At 45.7% G+C, this 19,590-nt stretch overlaps 1 protein-coding gene across 6 annotated transcripts in view; it reads left to right on the top strand.

The window, feature by feature from the left end:
* The window catches only part of LOC118659681 (FERM domain-containing protein 4A), a 98,479-nt gene that overhangs the window by 72,678 nt on the left and 6,211 nt on the right, over positions 1 to 19,590 (top strand). For 5 of the 6 annotated variants that reach the window (XM_036315935.1, XM_036315933.1, XM_036315932.1 and 2 more), the window contains 5 exons: positions 566 to 622; positions 3,019 to 3,259; positions 4,029 to 4,196; positions 5,964 to 6,832; positions 8,999 to 9,095. In XM_036315935.1, coding sequence (XP_036171828.1) covers positions 566 to 622; positions 3,019 to 3,259; positions 4,029 to 4,196; positions 5,964 to 6,832; positions 8,999 to 9,095 — 1,432 coding nt within the window. Of the gene's footprint in view, positions 1 to 565; positions 623 to 3,018; positions 3,260 to 4,028; positions 4,197 to 5,963; positions 6,833 to 8,998; positions 9,096 to 11,337; positions 11,415 to 19,590 lie in introns of all 6 variants that reach the window. The other variant, XM_036315931.1, reaches the window with a different exon arrangement.

Below are 19,590 nucleotides of genomic sequence, written 5' to 3'. Positions count from 1 at the left end.
AGATGTTTAACGGGGAGGATTACCTTGCTGTCTCCCTTGCATGTTCTCATGGTTAATTGAATGGGGTCTATGAAAATAAGCTTTGTAGAGATAGAAGCTGAATTTTGCAGCTCCACCACCACCACCACCACTAATGGCTTAAGACATTTATTGAGAAGCCGTTTGTTGTCCTGTGAGCAAAGCCAAGCTCCTCACCCTAGTTTCACATTTGTACAATCAATAGCAGTTCACCTCCTTTAGGTCAGTCAGAACATGCCCTGGGACTGAGCCAAGACCATGGTATGACGTAACCCGGCCAGGCAGCCTGTTGGATATAAAGCCACTCAGCATGGCGGTGCCCTGTCTAACAAGAGCACAAAGATGGGCACATTGAGTGTCGGGGATGGGGGTGAGCTCATGAGCCGCGGCCGGGGCTGTCGTAGAAATGCCCGGCAGCATTTGGGTTGTATTCCATGGATTCTCTCTGAGTAGAAAGAGAAGGACATGCTAAACACAGGATTTTTACAGATAGGCCTTTGTCTAAAGAATGTGATAAACTCTCAGACTTTTGCCTTTGTCTTCTCAGATGGAAATATTGGCAGTGAAGACAGTTCCCTCTCCGATGCCCTTGTTCTGGAGGATGGTAGGTGGTTGCAGAGACTGGGAAGGGGTTTGGTTTAAACTGGGTTAAACTATGTGTAGCCTGGGACAGGCCAGTGTAACGGTGAGAGCTGGGCCAGGATGGCCCCAGCTACCCTGCAATTCTCTCACTGCCCAATAGTCACTGAGTTGGTTAGGAGTTGCTGGGCGCTGCGTAAACCATGTCTATTGGAATTGTAGTGTTTTCTGTGCCTGAAGGTCAGATTTAAGGTGATAGTCAATGAGTCGTACTTTATTAGTTGCCAAACCACATTTTTACCTAAACAGAGAATCTCTACACCACACATAGTCTCCTTTAGTGCATTCATAATTCCTGGACAAAAGAGGCAGACATTGGTTTGGATCACAAATAAAAGATTGAAAACTGATAGGAGAGCCTGGAGGAAGCAGGAAAAACAGAAATGACCCCAACCCGGATCCCCAGTCCACACCTGACATAGAATAGGAAAGAAATCCAACCCAGAACCATCTCTGAGCACGTTCCTACGGATTTAACCCCAAACTTGTGAGGCCAGGACATTAATGAAATGGAGATATATTAAGTGGCAGTTAATTTTTTACCCCTTAGGGGAAACTCAGGTGGGCAGTGATACGTAGCTATTTAGATGGAAAACATAAAAGGTCTACCCAGGTCAGACTAATGCAGATAATCGCAATAATAATAATCGCTGTTAATGTGGGGAAAGGCTGGCGGGTTATTTACCCAGTCGTCTTGGCCCTGCTATTATCAATCACATTGCAATATTCTTACGGTCACTTGATTATGTGGGTGGGGAGGAAATGGGGCTGTAGGGGAGCAGGGAGCTGTGTTTTGAAGATCAGAGATCCAGCCCTGGTTTTGGCCTCTGTGGACTCCAGTCTCTCCGGGGGGAGGAAATGAGAACAATTTCATGAGATTCCTTTGTAACCGAGGAGTTGGGGGCATTATATATTGTCATTGGCTAATTCTGATGCATCATTTATGATTAGCTTCTTCCCCATGTTGCAGACCCCCAGACTACCTGGGGGTGTCACTGCCCCCCTAGTGCAGGCTTACGCCATCTAGGGGCTCTTCCCTTTACTGATCTGAGATGTGCAGGAGCAGGGGAGGCATAGCACATGCCCAGGACTTGGGGCTGAGAAGTGGGCTGTGAAAAGAACACTCTTTGGAAGTGGATTTAGGATCACATGAATGGTTATTGGGGTTTGAGGTTTCTTCTGGGTATTGTTCCCCTCAAACTCCCACCTCGGCCTCCACAAGGCTCACTGATTTTTTCCTGCCTCTCTCTGCTCAGTGCTGCTGTCCCGGGGGCTCTCACCACTGTATATCTTCCTTAACCCCTCCCCAGCCCTCCCTGGATCCTACCCTTTTGCGACCCCTGCCAGATGACTAAACGGGACTTTCATCCTAACATCCATGCTTAGTTTTCCTGTGGCTTTCAGACCTAATCCTGACGCCTGAATCTGGAATGAAAGGCCCCTGTCAGTAGGGCACCTTGCTTATCTCGGTGCCCACAGAAGGTCTGTTACACTTGCACTTGACCAGAGCTCCTCCCTGTCACCCTCTGATCCTCCTCACCAGCTGCTGTGCCAGCTGCATCGGGTCCTGGCTTCTTCCTTTCCTTTTCCTCTCTGCCAGGCCACTGCTGAAATCCCTTCCGGACCACAGCTCTTTGCCTGACTAACTGAATTCATTTCCTCCGAAAGTCCTACGGCCATTGATGTTAGAGCGTTACTCCCCTGAGGGCAGGGCATGGTCTTTATTTATAATAGTTGTAGCCCATCTCCTTCCCAAAGAATCTAAGGCAGTTCCAAAATGAAAATATTATATGGGAACATGTTAAAAACAATATACACAGTTCTGGAAAAAGCAGAGTTCTTACCTAGAGCCACGAGTAGATCCTTAATCTGAACAGATATGCTTTTATTCATTTTTTCTAACAAATGATTTATTGAGCACCTACTACATGTCAATAATTGTTGTAGACACTAAGGATATAGCAGTTAATAGACTAGACAAAACCCCCATGGAGCTGAAATCCCCCAAAGCAAATGACGTACGTCCTGTCTATTGAAAGAAAACGTCCAACGATGAGGACATTTTGCTGTTTGGTGTGAAGCAAGCGTTAAGCCATGGGATTTAATAAAATTTGGGTTTATTCCATTTGTAGCTCATCAAAACTGAGCCTTCTCTTCCCATTTAATGCTGCTCAAAGTTTAGGTTTGGTTTATTCTGGATTGACTTGTTTGGCAACTGGGGAAGCGTCATGGGCGCCTTCAAGAGTAAATGCTGGCCTGGCTCCCAGGTGTTGCTATTGGGGCAGAGGTGGGTGGGGGCCTGTCTGGGGTCACTAGGAAGGACGACCCTTGCTCAGTTGCTCTCTCTCCATTTTTGCGCAGAAGACTCTCAGGTCTCCAGCACACTGTCCCCCTTACAGTCCCCTCACAAGGGACTTCCTCCTCGGCCACCATCATCACATAACAGGCCCCCTCCTCCCCAGTCCCTGGAGGGACTCAGGCAGATGCACTATCACCGCAACGACTATGACAAGTCACCCTTAAAGCCCAAAATGTGGAGTGAGTCCTCGCTAGATGAGCCGTATGAGAAGGTCAAGAAACGTTCCTCCCACAGTCATTCCAGGTGAGCTGGGTGGGGAAGGCCACAGGAGGCATGGTCAACAGCTATTGAAAGCATCGGTGGGCTGTCCCAAATGGCATCCACAAATTACAAAATCCAAAGCAACCTAACTCCTTCCAGGGGTTGACTTTCAACAGGGATGCTGACCTGTCCAGGTGCAGGTTTGTCATTCCAAGGGAAAGTGGAGGTTTTGGCTCACAGCCAACGTGTTGGCAGATGGCTTTAATGTTGTTAAATTCCACGGAAATTAATTAGGAAGTCTTGGGCAGTACTATTCCAAAATGGCAAGTGACAGCCTTCTCGTAGGAATCCCCAAGTGGTTCAGAACCCTAAGCCATCAGCCAGCAGGATTCTGGAGCCGAACTCTACAGAGTTAGCTGTGCATTATCAGCTCATTACTGGGCTGATCTTGGAGAGAGGGTTTTGGAGAGGCATTTTTGGTCGGTTTCTCTGGTTTTCTCATTTCCTTTCATTACACCATTTAAGCTCCAAGTGGTTGTTCAGACAAGTAAATGTTTGTTGGAAAATAGAAGCTGCAGTTCAGGACAGTGGCTTTACAGACAGTCATGCTCCCTGTCCCCGTGAAGGCTGACCAGGACCCAGGGGCCGGGGATAAGGATTCTCAGGGAAAGGCTCGGAGATCGGAGGGAGTGGGGGTGGGAATCCTGAGTAAGCCCACCCAACACCAAGGTTGATGTCTGGAGGCTAGTCAGCTCCTGGGCACAGGTGCGGCACTGTGGCGGTGACCAGCACGGCTTCCTCTGGTTTGCAGCAGCCACAAGCGTTTCCCCAGCACAGGGAGCTGTGCTGAAGCAGGAGGGGGAAGCAGCTCCCTCCAGAACAGCCCCATCCGCAGCCTCCCGCACTGGAACTCACAGTCCAGCATGCCGTCCACACCAGACCTGCGTGTACGGAGTCCCCACTACGTTCATTCCACGAGGTGAGTCCACCCGGCCCTCGGGCCACTTCCTTTGTAAATTGGACATCTCTGGCTCCAGCTGGCCCAGATAATGGGTGATCTAGAGTCACGCCTGAACTAGGGAGGTCGTTTCTCCTTGAAATGAAGCAGGATTTAAAACTGAGCTGGCAGCAGTCTGCCCACGTTTGCAGAGACCCATCATATCCCACTGCCCATGCCTAGTGGGACCGGGAGGCAGCTGGAGAATCGCAGGCAGACAGTGCGCATGGAAGGAGCCTAAGCAAGATACAGGCAGGAAAGACCAGCAGGTTATCAGGGAAGCATGCTGGAGCCACACCACCTTGCCCTGATGAGGTGATCTTTACTGGAAAGTCCTCCTGTTGTTTTCTACTGGGGCCTAATTTATCCCGGACTTTTTAATGCCTCAAGGTATAAATTCATTAGAGAACAAAAGGAATGGGCAAAAAAGGGAGGCTCCAATGAATCAGGCCTTCATTTTCTAAAAAGAAGCAAAACCAAAGCCACCATTCCATTTTATCAAAAACTGAGTCTGTAGGGATCATACCTCAAAGGACAGAAGGTGTGAGCGCCCATAAATGGTAAACCATTTTATAGCAGGTAGAGCACTCCAGGCAAGATTTTTCTCCTTCATTTTATTCATGCCTTTATTTGCTCATGCACCACATATTTATAAAGTGCCTCCGTGTAGCAGGTATGATTCTAGGGGTCAGAGCAGTGAGAAAAGCAGACCACACCCTTGCTCTCATCAGACTTACATTTCAGTTAGGTGTCATAATAAATATCTGTCAAGTGGTGATAGCACTAAGAGGAAAAATGAGCCAAGCAAGGGGCTAGAGTGAACTAGAAGCATGGAGAATCTCTCTCTCACAAGGTGAACTTTGAGCAGAGACCTGAATGGATGGGGGAGGGGGGAGCAAGCTCTGAGGATACGGTAGAGAACAGGAGGTTAAAGCCCTGCACACAGGGCTGAACTCGGCATGTTCCCAGGAGGCCAGTATGGCTGGAAGAGAGTGACGGAATGGTGTGGGATGAGGGGGCCACATGATGGGAACTTCTCATTCTCCCCTGGGTGACAGTCAGAACTGAACTCATATCTTCGTGTAATTGGCCAACAGGACCACCCTGAACTTCTCATGTGGCCCTAGCATTGTCTGCCATATTGATGGATATTTGTAGGATGGATTTCGATAAGCAGAATGCGTTATAAACAGAATGGTGGCATGGTATGTTTTTGCATCAGTCATTTTCCATGTTCCACCAACCTTGCCTTTCAGAGTCTTCATAGAAATGGAAATCTGTGTATGTGGGTTTCATTATCTTTGGTTGAACCATATGAAATGTCTCCATAGGGCCTGTTTTGACCTGCAAAAATGGGCATTTCATTTGGTTTAACATAATACTGGAATAGGCATTTTCTTTGGTTCTCTTTGTATCTATAGAATTCCTTTCCACTTAAAAAAAAAAAAAAAAAAAAAAAAAAGCCCTGGTTGTTGGCACACTTTTTTCAGAGGGAACCCTTATGTGGGCGCTGTCTTCAGTCTTACCTCCCACTGGGAATCAAAATCCCAGCAGAGGCTAGGCTTGACTCCAGGGGTCAGCCTTGCTCTCCCGCCTCCTTTTCACCTGAGAACCATGGGAAGCACCTGGATTCCCAGGGCAGCACAGCTCAGTTTCCCAGCTGCTGGAGCCTCTCTCCTGAGTCCCAGGTTGCAGAGCCCCCAACCCTCCACTGGGCTCACAGACCCACCACCCATCGTCTCCCTGCAGGTCCGTGGACCTCAGCCCCACGCGCCTGCACAGCCTCGCCCTGCACTTTCGGCACCGCAGCTCCAGCCTGGAGTCCCAGGGCAAGCTCCTGGGCTCTGAGAATGACACAGGGAGCCCCGACTTCTACACCCCGAGGACTCGTAGCAGCAATGGCTCAGACCCCATGGACGACTGCTCATCCTGCACCAGCCACTCAAGCTCGGAGCACTATTACCCAGCGCAGATGAATGCCAACTACTCCACCCTGGCGGAGGACTCGCCCTCCAAGGCGCGTGCCAGGCAGCGGCAGAGACAGCGGGCGGCGGGCTCGCTGGGCACAGCGAACTCGGGCAGCATGCCCAACCTGGCCGCGAGGGGGGGCGGCGGGAACGCACCTGGTGTCTACCTGCACAGCCAGAGCCAACCCAGCTCGCAGTACCGCATCAAGGAGTACCCGCTGTACATTGAGGGGGGCGCCACACCCGTGGTTGTGCGCAGCCTGGAGAGCGACCAGGAGGGCCACTACAGTGTCAAGGCGCAGTTCAAGACCTCCAATTCCTACACAGCGGGCGGCCTGTTCCGGGAGAGCTGGAGGGCCAGTGAGGAGGGCGACGCCGGCCGCCTGACGCCATCACGCTCGCAGATCCTGGGAACTCCCTCGCTGGGCCGCGAGTGCGCCCATGACAAGGGCACGGGGCGCACTGCAGTGTCCGATGAGTTGCGCCAGTGGTACCAGCGCTCCACCGCCTCGCACAAGGAGCACAGCCGCCTGTCGCACACCAGCTCCACCTCCTCTGACAGTGGCTCCCAGTATAGCACCTCCTCCCAGAGCACCTTCCTGGCCCACAGCAGAGTCACCAGGATGCCCCAGATGTGCAAGGCCACGTCAGGTGAGAATGGGGACAGAATGGGGTTGGCCCTGAATGAGCAAATTGTTGACTCTTTTCAAGGGCTTCCAGAATTTCTTAGAGTCTGCGGTGAGGAATGAGAGATGGTTGATTCCAGAAACCTAGCTGTGAGATGTATGAGACTTGAGGTTTTTCAATCACCCCTTTACCCCTCCCATACTGGGCCTGGTTTTGCCAAGAGTGACAGACTTCGGAGGGGGTGGGACAGCACATCTGATCCTCTGTGAGCCCAGTGGAGGGTTGGGGGCTCTGCAACCTGGGATTGGGCCAACTCCTACTTCAGCTTCCTCAGTAGGCATCAAACCATCCCTCCAGCCACTTCTCCTGGTGAGGACAGAAATCAAAGAAGTTAGGTGTCTCGGGGTTTACCTAAGACACAGGTAAGGTAAAGACCTGGGTGGCACCTTGCAGAGCGTGGCTTGCTTAGGGCCTTGGCTTGTGGGAGCCTTGAAACTCGGCAGGTGTGTCCCCCGGTGGGGCAGGCTGATGGAGCCTGGAGTGCGGCACCTGACTTCACTGTGACCTATGACTGGACTTCACTGTGACCACTTGGTAGCTGCTCCTTGCACTCCCATTTCAATAGAGTTAGGATATAACCACAGTCATTTTTGTAAAGAGCTTTCAGAGTTTCATAATCAAATTAAGGGTTACCTTATCTTTGTACTCAGAGCAGGAGGAATTAAGTAACAAAGGGAAGAAACCATGCTTTCCCTTAAGAAGTCACACACCCTTCTCTGAGAGAATCCTGGCAGTCATAACAACACTTGTTCAGTACCAGTACCGGTGCTGGCAGGGCGGTGGGTCCAGCATGGACCAAATCATTTCCATGCTCATGGCATTCATAAGGAGAGGAGAACTCATGCAGTGGCAAGATGCTGCCTGTAGGAAAAGAAAGGAGGAGGATGTTGACATGTAATAAAAATGATTTTAAAAGTAGAATGAAATGAGAATCAATAGCAAATGGAAGGGACTGCAAGTCTGGACTTGTGCCTAGAAAGAGGGTGAAGATTAGGGGAAAGGGGTGATTCTAAAGACAGAAAATAGCAGGTCATCTTTGGGGAGCTGAAGGAGATTCTGGGGGCCTAGAGAGAGCAGGGTGAAGAGGAAGGACCTGCCGGCTTCCCAGGTGTGCCAGGCCACAGGGCTCCTTGGTTCTGTCCTCATATCCCCGTTGGCTCATTTATTATGGTGCATCAGTCTGATGACAAGCTCCAGAGATAATAATAAAAATGCTTCAGGCAATCATGAGAGAACCATGGACTTCAAAACCCCAGAACCATCTCCATATTCCTCCATCTGTAAAATAAGCCCAGTGAAGTCTGCCATCAGCTTCCCGGAGCACCATGAGAGTGAATGAATGGACATGCTGAGCCTGTTGCCCTACTGGAAGCAGCAGCTCCGAAGAGGGCCGGGAGGGCTTATGTTCCATCAAAGCATTAGCACTTGTCTAGTAGACGTGCTTTATTTAGAAAGATTAGGTAAAATCTTTTGGAGCATGTTTTAGACTGAAATGTTAAGAAGTATATCTGAGGTTTCCTGATGAAAAATATTCCATTCCCAAGAAAGCAATGGATGCATTTAAGGAGAATTTACTTCTTACTAAACTTTACCAACTGGAAAAACTCTGTCCATGTCAGTAAACTCCTAGTAGTCAGATTTGGATGAGCTATTATAGGCCCAGCACCCTTTGAAGTGTCCAAAGGGGTAGATTATAAGCCTGAAATGGCAGGCAGCAAGCTCTGAGAACCTTTCTGGAAGTTCTCTGTTCAAGACAAAGGCACAGTTTTGACACTGAGGCCACATCTACAAATGCCATGAGGTGTCGCTTCCTATGTCCAGAGAAATAGGCCCTTCTGCACTAGCCCTGCTCAGCACTCGCTCAAAGGTCCGTGGGCTGTCAGGTTCTTTGCTACTGTGGGGGCTGCCGCCATTCCTGTGGCCACTTTCCAGTGGCAAAGCGGGGACCTAGGATCCCAGGTCAACTTAACTGAGGATGAAGCTGCTGCATGGTTTGGAGGAGATGAATGGTGTAGGGGGTGGCTATTTGCCCACTGTGACCCTGCAAGAGGTCACATCCAGCATCTCTGGAAGGAAGCTGCTTCTCTTGACTGGTGTCTGACGCGTCTTTTCTGCACCACCTGCATACAGCTGCCTTACCTCAAAGCCAGAGAAGCTCGACGCCATCGAGTGAAATTGGAGCAACGCCCCCAAGCAGTCCCCACCACATCCTAACCTGGCAGACTGGGTGAGTTCCTATCAGACCTTTCATCCTCCTCTTCCAGGTTCTAGAATGATCCTCAGCCTTCCTCATCAGGAAGAGTATAATGAATATGAGAATCTAGTAACAGAGGGTTTATCAGGAAAATAATGATGAGTGTTCTTCATTACTAGGAACCTGCTTCCTTTCCAGAGAAGGCCCATGAACTGCTGTTCCTTCTACCCCTCTCCTTTCCATCGCTGTCCTTTAGATGGGGAATTATCTCTACTCCCTTGTAAAGCTGGCCCATGGCCCCAGGGATGTGGGGAATGTCACAAGTCCAACTGCACTGCTTTGGTCAGAATTCCAGACAGCATGTGACTTAAGTTCCGGTTATACCAGGACAACTTCAGAATGCCAGGCACCAAGGAGGAAGGGGAGAAAGAGACCGGTGTGAGCACCCTAGGCTGCCTCTGGTCCCATGTTTTACCTGCTTCTCAGGATGCTCACTGTCTTGGTATCAGGATGCATCTTAAGAAAAAGACAGGAGGCTCAGATCCCATCTCTGTCCTGGCCAACCACTTAATCAACACACAAAGGGCATCAGGTACCTTGAGACCTTTAAGAAGTGGCCCATAGCAAAATAACCCAAAATTCAGCTCTCCTTATAGCTTCCAGCATAGACCGACATCATAATCTCAGGGATCTGTTCTGATCTGCTGCAGAGTCTGAGGGGTACACATAGATTGCTATGCTCACAGTTCCTGCCTCTTCTGTTGCTCCTAAGACATCACCACTAAACGGATGTTATATACTATCAATGTCTGTTGGTTAAAAAACTAAAGGGTCTCTTTATCTAGCTCTATTCAGTTTCTCATTTCCTAGAGCATCTGTGGGGGTGTCTGGGAAAATCTGACAGCTGTCTGTGAGTTGAATCATCAGGAAACAACAGGACCAGAATCGGCTCCACTGACCACATTTCTGACTCTCATGCTTGGCAGCCATTTTTGTTCCTGCAAATTTATCTGTAGTAATTTAAAACCAGGCTTTATGGGTCCTTAGCATTTAACAGAAGGTAGGAGAGCTAATGTTTATTAAGTGCTTGCTTTGTACTTACTCAAAGGTTGGAAGCTTCTTCTAACATATATGAACTCATATAATTCTCACTGCAGCCTCACTCGGGAAGCATCACATCTTTTCATTTTATAGATGAGGCTAAGAGAAAATAAGTGCTTTGCCCAAAGTCACAATGGCTGGTTGGAGCTGACACTCCAGCCCTGTGCTCTGTGAGCCATAAGCCCTGTCTCTTTCCATTAGGCCAGTGGTCCTTAAAGTGCAGTCCCCAGACCAGCAGCATGACTGTCGCCTGGGATCTTGTTAGAAGTGCGGGTTCTCAGGCCCACCCATGGCCTACTGAGTCAAAAAATCTGGGGGGGAGGGAGGGGGTCTGGAAGTCTGTGTTTTAACAAAGCCTCCAGCGGGGATTCTGATGCCCACTCAAATTTCTTGTATCCACTCCCACTTCTTGGTCCGTCTTTGGAGCAGCAACTTCCCCTCTGTCATTATTACAGATCATGAAAACATTCACCATCCACACTCCAGCTCTAGCTTGTGTGGTCTGGCAGCTGCTAGGCCTAGGACCCTGGAGTCTCTCCAAGATTAATTCATAAGAAAATGACATCTTCTGTATCTATGGTACCTCCACTGGTAAATCATCTCACCTAAATAAGGAATTTCAGATTCCAGGCTCTTTCTCTGGATCCCCAGATTTTCTCCATCATATCCAATTTTACCTGACCCAAATGTATTTATTTAAGTGACAGCAGCTCTGAAATTTATAAGCACCCCTCAGATGCACACACAATGAGCTGGTTAAAAAAGTCAAGGGTCTCTTTATCTAGCTCTATTCAGTTTCTCATTTCCTGGGTTTCACTGCACATAGCTAGTGAGGACTCAAGACAAATTTGAAACAAAAAGGTATTTTGGTTCTTGAAGTAAACGCTTTCATCAGATTGAGTTGAATTATCATTAATAACTATTTTCTGTGATGTGACAAGAAAATGAGAAATGGGTAAAAAGTGCCAAAGCCTGCCTTTCTACCAAAACTATAGAGAGGTCTTTTGACTCGCTCATGGGGGTTGAAAGTTCTGTGTGACTTATTTGTCACTAACACTGGGCGTGTAGTCAACCATTCTTTCCAATGTATCAATGAGCTACAAATCATGTCTGTGTCGGTTCCTCTCTTTAACATGACCTCTCTTCTCTTCCTCCTCTGCTTTCCTTTGTTCAGAGAAGCAACAGAACACTCGCCCATTATGGACGGGTCTGAGTCTCCAACTCACCAAAGTACTGATGAGTAGAGGTATTGTAAGGGAATGTTTTGTTCTTACAGCCCTTTCCCCCTTCACTGCTTTGGAGTGTGTGATCTCAGATGTGTTGCATATGTGTTGCCCTTGCCCATATCATAATCCCCAGAAGGAAACATCTGCATGGTGTGGAAGCCATTGTTTTATGTTGATTTCTAGATACATGTGGAACTATATGTTTATATGTATATTTTTATATCAGATGTTAGGTGTTCTTATGTGACTTCCCAGAAAAGACCCCAGAGTGTGTTTTAGACCTTCCCAGGCTCTATGTACATGCAGATTCTTGTAGACACTTTTACTGGTTTAGTAACCTCTGTCCATGGAAAGAACAGCATCATGCAATTTAAGTTTCAAAGCACAAAGGGCAGACTTAGTTAGCAGAAGCATTGGAAAATCTCCTATGCTATCCTCCCAGCATTCTTAAGTGGCAGTGTGTAGTCTACCAAATGCTGTAGTGTTCTGCTTTCCCAAATGTGGTCCATAGAATAGCATCTCCATCATCTTGGAGCTGGTTAGAAAGCTAAACTCCTGGGCCTACAATTTGAATCTGTATTTTAAACAAGATCCTTGGGCGAATCAAATGTACTGCTACAGTGGGCATCAAAACAGTAGCACCTGGTCTGGGTCCTGTCCTTGGGCCAGCAGAATCTAACTCGGAGATGAGACATTGAAATTAAGTAGCATTTCAAGGGTTAACAAAAAAGATGAGGATACTGTTCAGAAGTGGATAAATTTATTCATTGAAAAAAATTGAACCATCACTATATTCTAGGAACCATGCTAGAGACCAGAGTTCTAAGAGTTTAAGTTCAAATCAACAATTTGAAAACCTATCAGGATTTTCTATACAAGGGGAGTAAGAAACGTGCAGCATTTATGTATAAAGTGATCTGAGACTTTAGGTGGAGGCCTAGAGGCTTTTCCAAGGGCAAAAACACAGATGCAGAAACAAGCAGGGTGTTTGGGAAACAGCAGAGAGTCTTGTTTGCTGTAGAGAAAGAGCTGGACTTTAGCCTGAAGAGTAGGGCAGGACAAGATCCTGAGCAAATTAGGAGAGAGACACAGAACAGTTTTTACTGTGAGTCCCCTGAGTTGGCAGATGAGGGATTAGGAAACAGGGGCTTAGCCTTTAAGAGGAAGATGGTGTGAAACAAAATTTGACTGAGCAAATTTAAAAGACTTATTTGCTTTACTTACTGGTTCATGAATCAGATAGCATTCAACCTAGCAGATAGAAAGGAGATGTGTGGAATCTAATGAACAAACTGAACTAACAAGCAAAGTAGAAACAAACTCATAGATAGATAGCAGGCAGACAGCTCTGGTGAGGGGGACTAGGGGGATTGAGCAAAAAAAAAAAAAAGAAAGAACTCATGGACAGGGAGGGATAACAGTGTGGTAATCAGGAGTGGAGGTGGAAGAGGGTATGAGGGGATAGATGGTGATGGGGCAAAAAAGAAAGGAGCTCTGAGGAGCTGTACCAGATGAAAGACTTTTATAGGCAGAAGGCAGCAGGAACAAGGCAGCTGTATGAGATGAAAAGGCAGGTCGGGTATTGTAGAATCATTTTCCTTTGGGGATGGTAAGGATCTGTCAGGCGGGTTACCTCACTAGTGCTGACCAGGCCATTCCTGATTGACAGGTTTAAGGTTGCACTTATGGGAAAGCCCAAACTGTAGTTAAGTCTCAGTTTGGTGGTAAGCAATTCCATTTGGGACCACTGTCTTGTTTTTATTAATTTCCCCCCCTTTGATTGTACTTGCAGCCTAGCTGAAAGATGTGATCAAAATTTGAGGCATTAGCTTCCAGTCTGGAGATCTCTCGATTTTTTGCCCAGTCTCTCTGTGGCATTCGCTGGTCACGACATCAGGTTCACATGCTTTCAGGTGGTCCTTCTCTTTCTTTCTTTTCTGACATTCTGTTCTTAGGGGGATCATTTGCTTGATGGTTAGTGGCTGTGACTATGCATTAAAGCTTTTGAGAGAACACGCACCAGGGGGAACTACTATGATTATTATAAACAGGATAATTCCCAATGTTGGGAGTGCACTTTGGACCCATGGTCCCCAAGACCCAAACCAATCAAAATCAAGTAGGTCAAGAAAGGCCCTGTTGAAGGAGTCACTTTAAGCCAACTGGCTTGTCTCAACTTCCCCAAAGTATCAATCCAGGTACAGCAAGTGGTGTTGGTCATAGCATAGTCTGTGGGTCAGGACTTTAAAAGGTGACAACCATGCAGACCAGTAAAATTTAAGGGTCTGTAGACTGCAAAGGTGTTTTATTTATTCTGACGCCCTTGCCTTGTGTCCCTTTCTTTGGATACAAAGCTCCCAGGATCTGGAGTTGTTAACCAGAAAGAAAGAAATGGATCCCCAAGGCTAGGGACTCTGACACAATAGAGAAGGCTAAATTTTCCCCAGAGAAACTGATGCATTGAAAATCAGGGAGAAGTTTGGGATGGGCAGAACTATAGAATCACTAGCATCGCGGCAAATCCAGCAGTTGTTTGGAGGCTAAATTACCAACTTTTGCAGTGGTCTGAGATACATGAACAATAGCTTTCCAGGCTTGAGCAAGATACAAGTAGACAAAAGAGTCATGGAGACCCTCATATGTAAGAAGCAGGAAAAAATGGTCAGAGATGGAAGGAGGAATGGAAAGAAACATTCTTTATCTGACATCTTGGGAGGGGGGAAGTAGTCTACTCTGATGTTGGCTACCTTTTTCCTAGTCAGTTTGATGGTGAGGTCTCCAGCTTTTGCACAGGACCAGAAGTCAGGTGGAGCTTTCTTCAGGTGTGAAGTATGCACCCATGATTCGGCACCTCCTGATTTGCCCACAGTGCCAGTGGTCAAGAGTTCCTGGTACGCCCATTGCTAAAGATCTGACGAGAGCTCATTGTAATGGAATTGACAGGGAAATTTGGTTATTTCTGTGATATACAACATCTTAAGATAATAAGTGGAATTATGACTCATAATACCAGGATATATAAGATTTCTAGGAATGTCATACAATTTCTAGGATACACTGATTAGAATTCTAACCCTTAGAATCCTTAATTCCTGGTGAACACTAAGAAGTAAGCAATTGTGAACTGTTTGCTATACTAGCATTCTGTGTATTGGAAAACTTATAATTACATTTCATAATTTCTAGAAGAACATTCTCCCTCACAGTAAATGTTTCAGTGTGGCACGAACCATGTTGACTGATAGACCTGGCATTATAGACAGAGATGCAGGAAAGCCAACTGTAGGAAGGATTCTCATTCTTCACCAGCTACTGCCAGTTTTCCCAGGACCCACTCTGCAGGTTCCAGAGCAAGTGGGGTTTAAAGAAGAGACTGTAACCTTGGTATCTACCAGGAATTTGGCAAGGTTTTCCACTGATTTAATTTTAGTTTTTCCTCAGCTGTTTTAAGGGAATAACTGGTAGCAGTTTATTGGAAAATCCCTAAGAGCCTCATCAACCTTGGGAGTGGCCTGTATAGGGGCATCTTTAAGGCCACTGACTTGGCAGACTTTTGTTCAGGTCTTGCAGTCTCTTTATAGTGGGAAGGCGGTTCAGAGAGAGGACTGAGAGGACTCAGGTAAAGGAGGATGGAGGGGAGTAGTAGGAATCATGTCAGTCCTATAGTCTTTTGTTGTAGGTGCCACTGTGTGTTTAATTTTTTATTAGCCTTTTGCAGTGAATCATTAAATGAAGTTATTTTGGAATCTTGGCACCTCTTGGAGGTTTTAGCATGCCAGTTAAAATAGGCACCCCATTCTGTTTTATTCGGGAGCCCTGGCTTTCAAGTACACATTTTAAATGAATGCTCTAGTCTAATTGTAACACTGCCCGTAATGGCTGTCATTCTATATAAGGAGGCAAATTGAGGCAAGCTCAAACGATCAGAAATTGTGTTTATTCAGGAATAGCAAAGGAATTGCAATTCTGGAAATGCATGATATATTCAGCTACAGGTGAGTCCATTGAGGGTTTAGGGCAGGCTATATTTATGGGCAAGGTGGAGTCCAGCCAGAGTCTACACAGTAAGTTTATTGGCTCCAGGTTAGAGATTCTTGGTGGATATTCAGTCGTTGGGAGATAAGTCTCTGTCATCTGTTCATCAGGCATTTACAGGAAATTGGTCTCTCAGCTCTTAAGTCCTGTTTTTCTGAAGGCATATGTGTGACATTCTCCACTTCCTATCCTGCAGTCCCATTTTAGATAGAAATGCTCTCACATTTCCCCTCTTGATCAAGATATTTTGCAGAAAGTATCACTGATGAACCATATTACTTAGGCGTTGCTTTCTTTCTTCCTCTTGTACCTTTTTCTTGATCAAAGACATTGTTAGATGGAGAACATGTCCCTCGGTGCAGAAGAGGATCATCCCCAGGTGTCTAGTACCATAGAAGAGGGAAATGGCAAGTGGATTTCAGTAGCCTCATTGGGACAACAAGAAATGTCAACAACCAAACTGTAAATTTGGGCCAGGGTAGCTGAGTCAGGGTAACAAGGAAGACCAGCCATGAGCATGAATAGATTTGGTGATTGGAGATTGGCTGGTGTCTTCTGCTGATTTGAGAAGGGCTATAAATTCCTCTAAGATTAGATTAAGTTTCCTGGATGAGCCTGTGTTGACTATCTTCATTTTTTTCCATAACATAAGTGACTCCATTTTAGTTTGGGTCTACATTTCCACTTTTTGATCAAGTCCCTATTAGGGGGTATTGATCACTCATATATTGCTAGGTGTTTCTTCTGCATGGACTTCATCCATTTTGTTTATTTTCCTTTACCATGCCATGACTAGACATCTTCCTCAGGGTGAGAGAAGCTTTCAGGGTTGGTAACAACTAAAAGACCACATTTGAGCAACTTCTCATAGTGGATCAAAGTGGAGGTCAAGGCAGAGAGATTTTGTCTAGGATATAGGTGTTAGATATCAGTTTGAAACGCTGGGCAAATCTATCAAGTTTTCTACTTTTTACAAAGATTAGATAGACAACAACTGAATACTTCAAAAATTAAAATACAAAATAAAATGACAAATAGGATAGAGAGACCAAATTGTAACCCATGAGCCAACTCCTGTTGGTAACCAGATGAATAAGTCAAAATTCCAAGATAAATCAGGTTGAGCTTGACCTCAGGTTTCTCAGAAGTATTGATCCGAGTACAATGGTGTTGACTACAGATGTGTCCTTGTTCAGTTAAGAGGTACTTAAGGCTGTCCAGTTGTCAAGGATAACTTTAGTTAGAGAGTCTTGGAATTTTTGTTGGGCGGCTAAGGCCTTTGTTGGTAGAGTCAGCAATGTTCCCATGGTTTAAAGGGTTTCTGATCATAACCTCATTTGTACTTGCTTCTAACCAGGCAAGTAGGGATCTGCCAAAAGAAGTAAATCCTGAATGCCTATATAACTTGATGATAATTCAGGGGAGTTGACTAGCGAAGTGTCTCAGTTTGGTTGTAGACAGTTAGGAGTGCAGTACATACCCTAAGTAAGAGACATTTGCCAGTTATGTGCCAGCCATCTAGGCACAGGCATTCATAGGCCCAAGGAGCAAAACCACCACAGACAAAAATAAATTCCTACTAGACACAAACCCACTCCTGCTAAAATGGCATTGTTAATGATTCATCTGCATGGTTTGTTGCATTTGCACATTCAAGGCAGGAATAGGTTAGGGTTTTGATGCATCTGGGAAATAAATCTCCTAGCCTGAAATAAAAAATTGTTCTAAATTCCTTGCAAAGGTGGATGCTGCTGGTAAGATTTTGTCATCATTGGAGCAGATGTGATATAGATAGATAATCACAAGAACTTGGGGGTTGCAAGTGTGTTACGGTTTCATAGGTACTTGTGTCTAAGTGAAAAAGTACAGTTATAATCAGAAAAAGGAAAAAAAAGGCACTGGGAGCCTGGCTGCAAAAGCATACTGTGTAGCTGACAGGAAGGGAATTAGGGTATTGGTTATGGTGGCATTAGGGATAGAAAATAAACTGGTTACAGGAATGACCAGGGTCTCTACCACCATGGGAGATAGGAAGTTTTAGGTGGCAAATCCAGCAGCCTAGAAAGTTACCATGCTTGGCAATCACCTGGGAGATACAGGCAAGGGCATTTTATATATGGACAAGATCAAGGGAAAATAGGAGAAAAAACAGAAAAGTAGAATAGTCTGATTAATTTCTCCCCTCGTGACTTTTGTAGAGGAAAACAGTGTTGGAAGTAAGCTTTAAGTTTTGCTGGCCTGGTCCATGTTTGGGATAGCTGTCTACATCCAGTGTTGTCTGCTGCTGGCTGCGTGGAGATCTCGAATTTGAGATCATCACTGACTTTGCTGGTCCATTCAGGTCCTGTGACTCTTTTTTTTTTTAATATATTTTATTGATTTTTTATAGAGAGGAAGGGAGAGAGATAGAGAGCTAGAAACATCGATGAGAGAGAAACATCGATCAGCTGCCTCCTGCACACCCCCCACTGGGGATGTGCCCGCAACCCAGGTACATGCCCTTGACCTGAATCGAACCCGGGACCCTTCAGTCCGCAGGCCGACGCTCTATCCACTGAGCCAAACCGGTTTCGGCGGTCCTGTGACTCTTAAATAGGGACAGATGCCTTCACGTTTAGCTGCACAGGAATTGGTGAGCAGTACCAGGAAAGGTCTTTCCAACAAAGGAAGAGGGAGTCCTTTAAGTTTATGTCTTTTTCAGTAGACATATTCTCTAGGACAGCGGTCACCAACCAGTGGTCTGTGAGTTCCGAAAGGTTGGCAACCGCTGCTCTAGGAAATAGGTCATGAGAGGAATCAGAGGTCAGGCTGTATTCTTGTTCAGCATAGGCTTCTTTAACTTTTGAGAGATGTTATTGGAAATAGAAAATCGGGAGCTAGCAATATTTTAATAGATCACATTGGGCAATGTGATGGTCAGGGTATGGGGAATGAGGCAGCTATATGGGTCTGCAGGTTACTGTTTCACAGGGAGCAAGCTTATGTTTTTCAAAAGTTAAGGAAGGACCCTTAGATTCTCTAGAACAGTGACAGCACCTTGGTCCAGGGAATTTCCAAGGCTCACAACATTTTCATAATTGGGTTTTAATGATGCCACATTCAGCCTTTCTGCTAGTCCTGAAGACTGAGGGCGATATGGGCAATGCAGCCTCTGTGGAGCAGAGAAGGGGCTCCGCAGAGTTCTTGGATTGCCTGGCCAGCAAAATGAGTTCTCAGGTCACTGTGCAAAGCAGTAGGGGCACCCCAGGGAGGGATGATGTTTTCAAGTAATTTCTTTGCTACAAAAAAAAAGCAACAGGGAAAAGCTTCTACCCAGTGAGAAACATACAGACCATGACCAGCTCGTGGTCATATTTGTTCACTTGTTTTTAACAATTGTGTTTAGATTAATCAAGAAAATTTCTCAAGATATTAAATAGTGAACCAAATCTTGTTATTTTCCTTGCTGACAAATTGTGTAACAGAGATAACCAAACTTATTTGACCAGGATATAAGTTGTATTTCTGCATTATAGTAAAGCTGGTAACTCTGAATACATACCTATTTTAATTGAACCGACACACTTAAACTAGCTTTTATTTACTAAATATTTATCCTAGATTGCATAAACTTTGAAAAACATCTGGGTTAAGTTTCTATATTTCTGATCATTTAGAATACTTAATTTGATAAGTGCTTATTTTCCTTTAAGCCAGTTAAATAGAGCTTATTTACAAACTAATTTTGGTAATGCTACCCAGAAATAGAAAAACATTACCTATTTTCAATATATATATACATAAACATACAACAGAAATTTTAATTTTAAAATTTTGGTTTTGAGACAATTATGATAATACAAAAGTCACTAGTTTATAGAAAAAACAGATGGCCAAAAATAAGGTTTCTGGCAGAATCTTAAAGATTCCATTTCTTTAGTTAAGCATTGGTCTCTCAGAGCCAAATTAAGACCTCAATGCCTGAACATGTTCTTGAGGTTGCAGGTGATCCAGTGTCAGTCTAGCCTGTTCCATGACCACCTTATCCTCGTATGAGTCTTGGAGTTAGTTGGGAAGCCCTCTAACAGCTTTAAGTGCTCAACTTGTGCCCATCAGTTTTGCGGCTTTGGCTTCTGAGATTCCCATTAACCATAGAACTATTACTCCTTTACCTCATGTGCACATTG

This window comes from Myotis myotis, unplaced genomic scaffold (assembly GCF_014108235.1).
Source record: "Myotis myotis isolate mMyoMyo1 unplaced genomic scaffold, mMyoMyo1.p scaffold_m19_p_68, whole genome shotgun sequence".
Classification (NCBI taxonomy): Eukaryota; Metazoa; Chordata; class Mammalia; order Chiroptera; family Vespertilionidae; genus Myotis; species Myotis myotis.
Note: the sequence above shows the minus strand (reverse complement) of the source record. Positions and strands in the feature narration are given on the sequence as shown.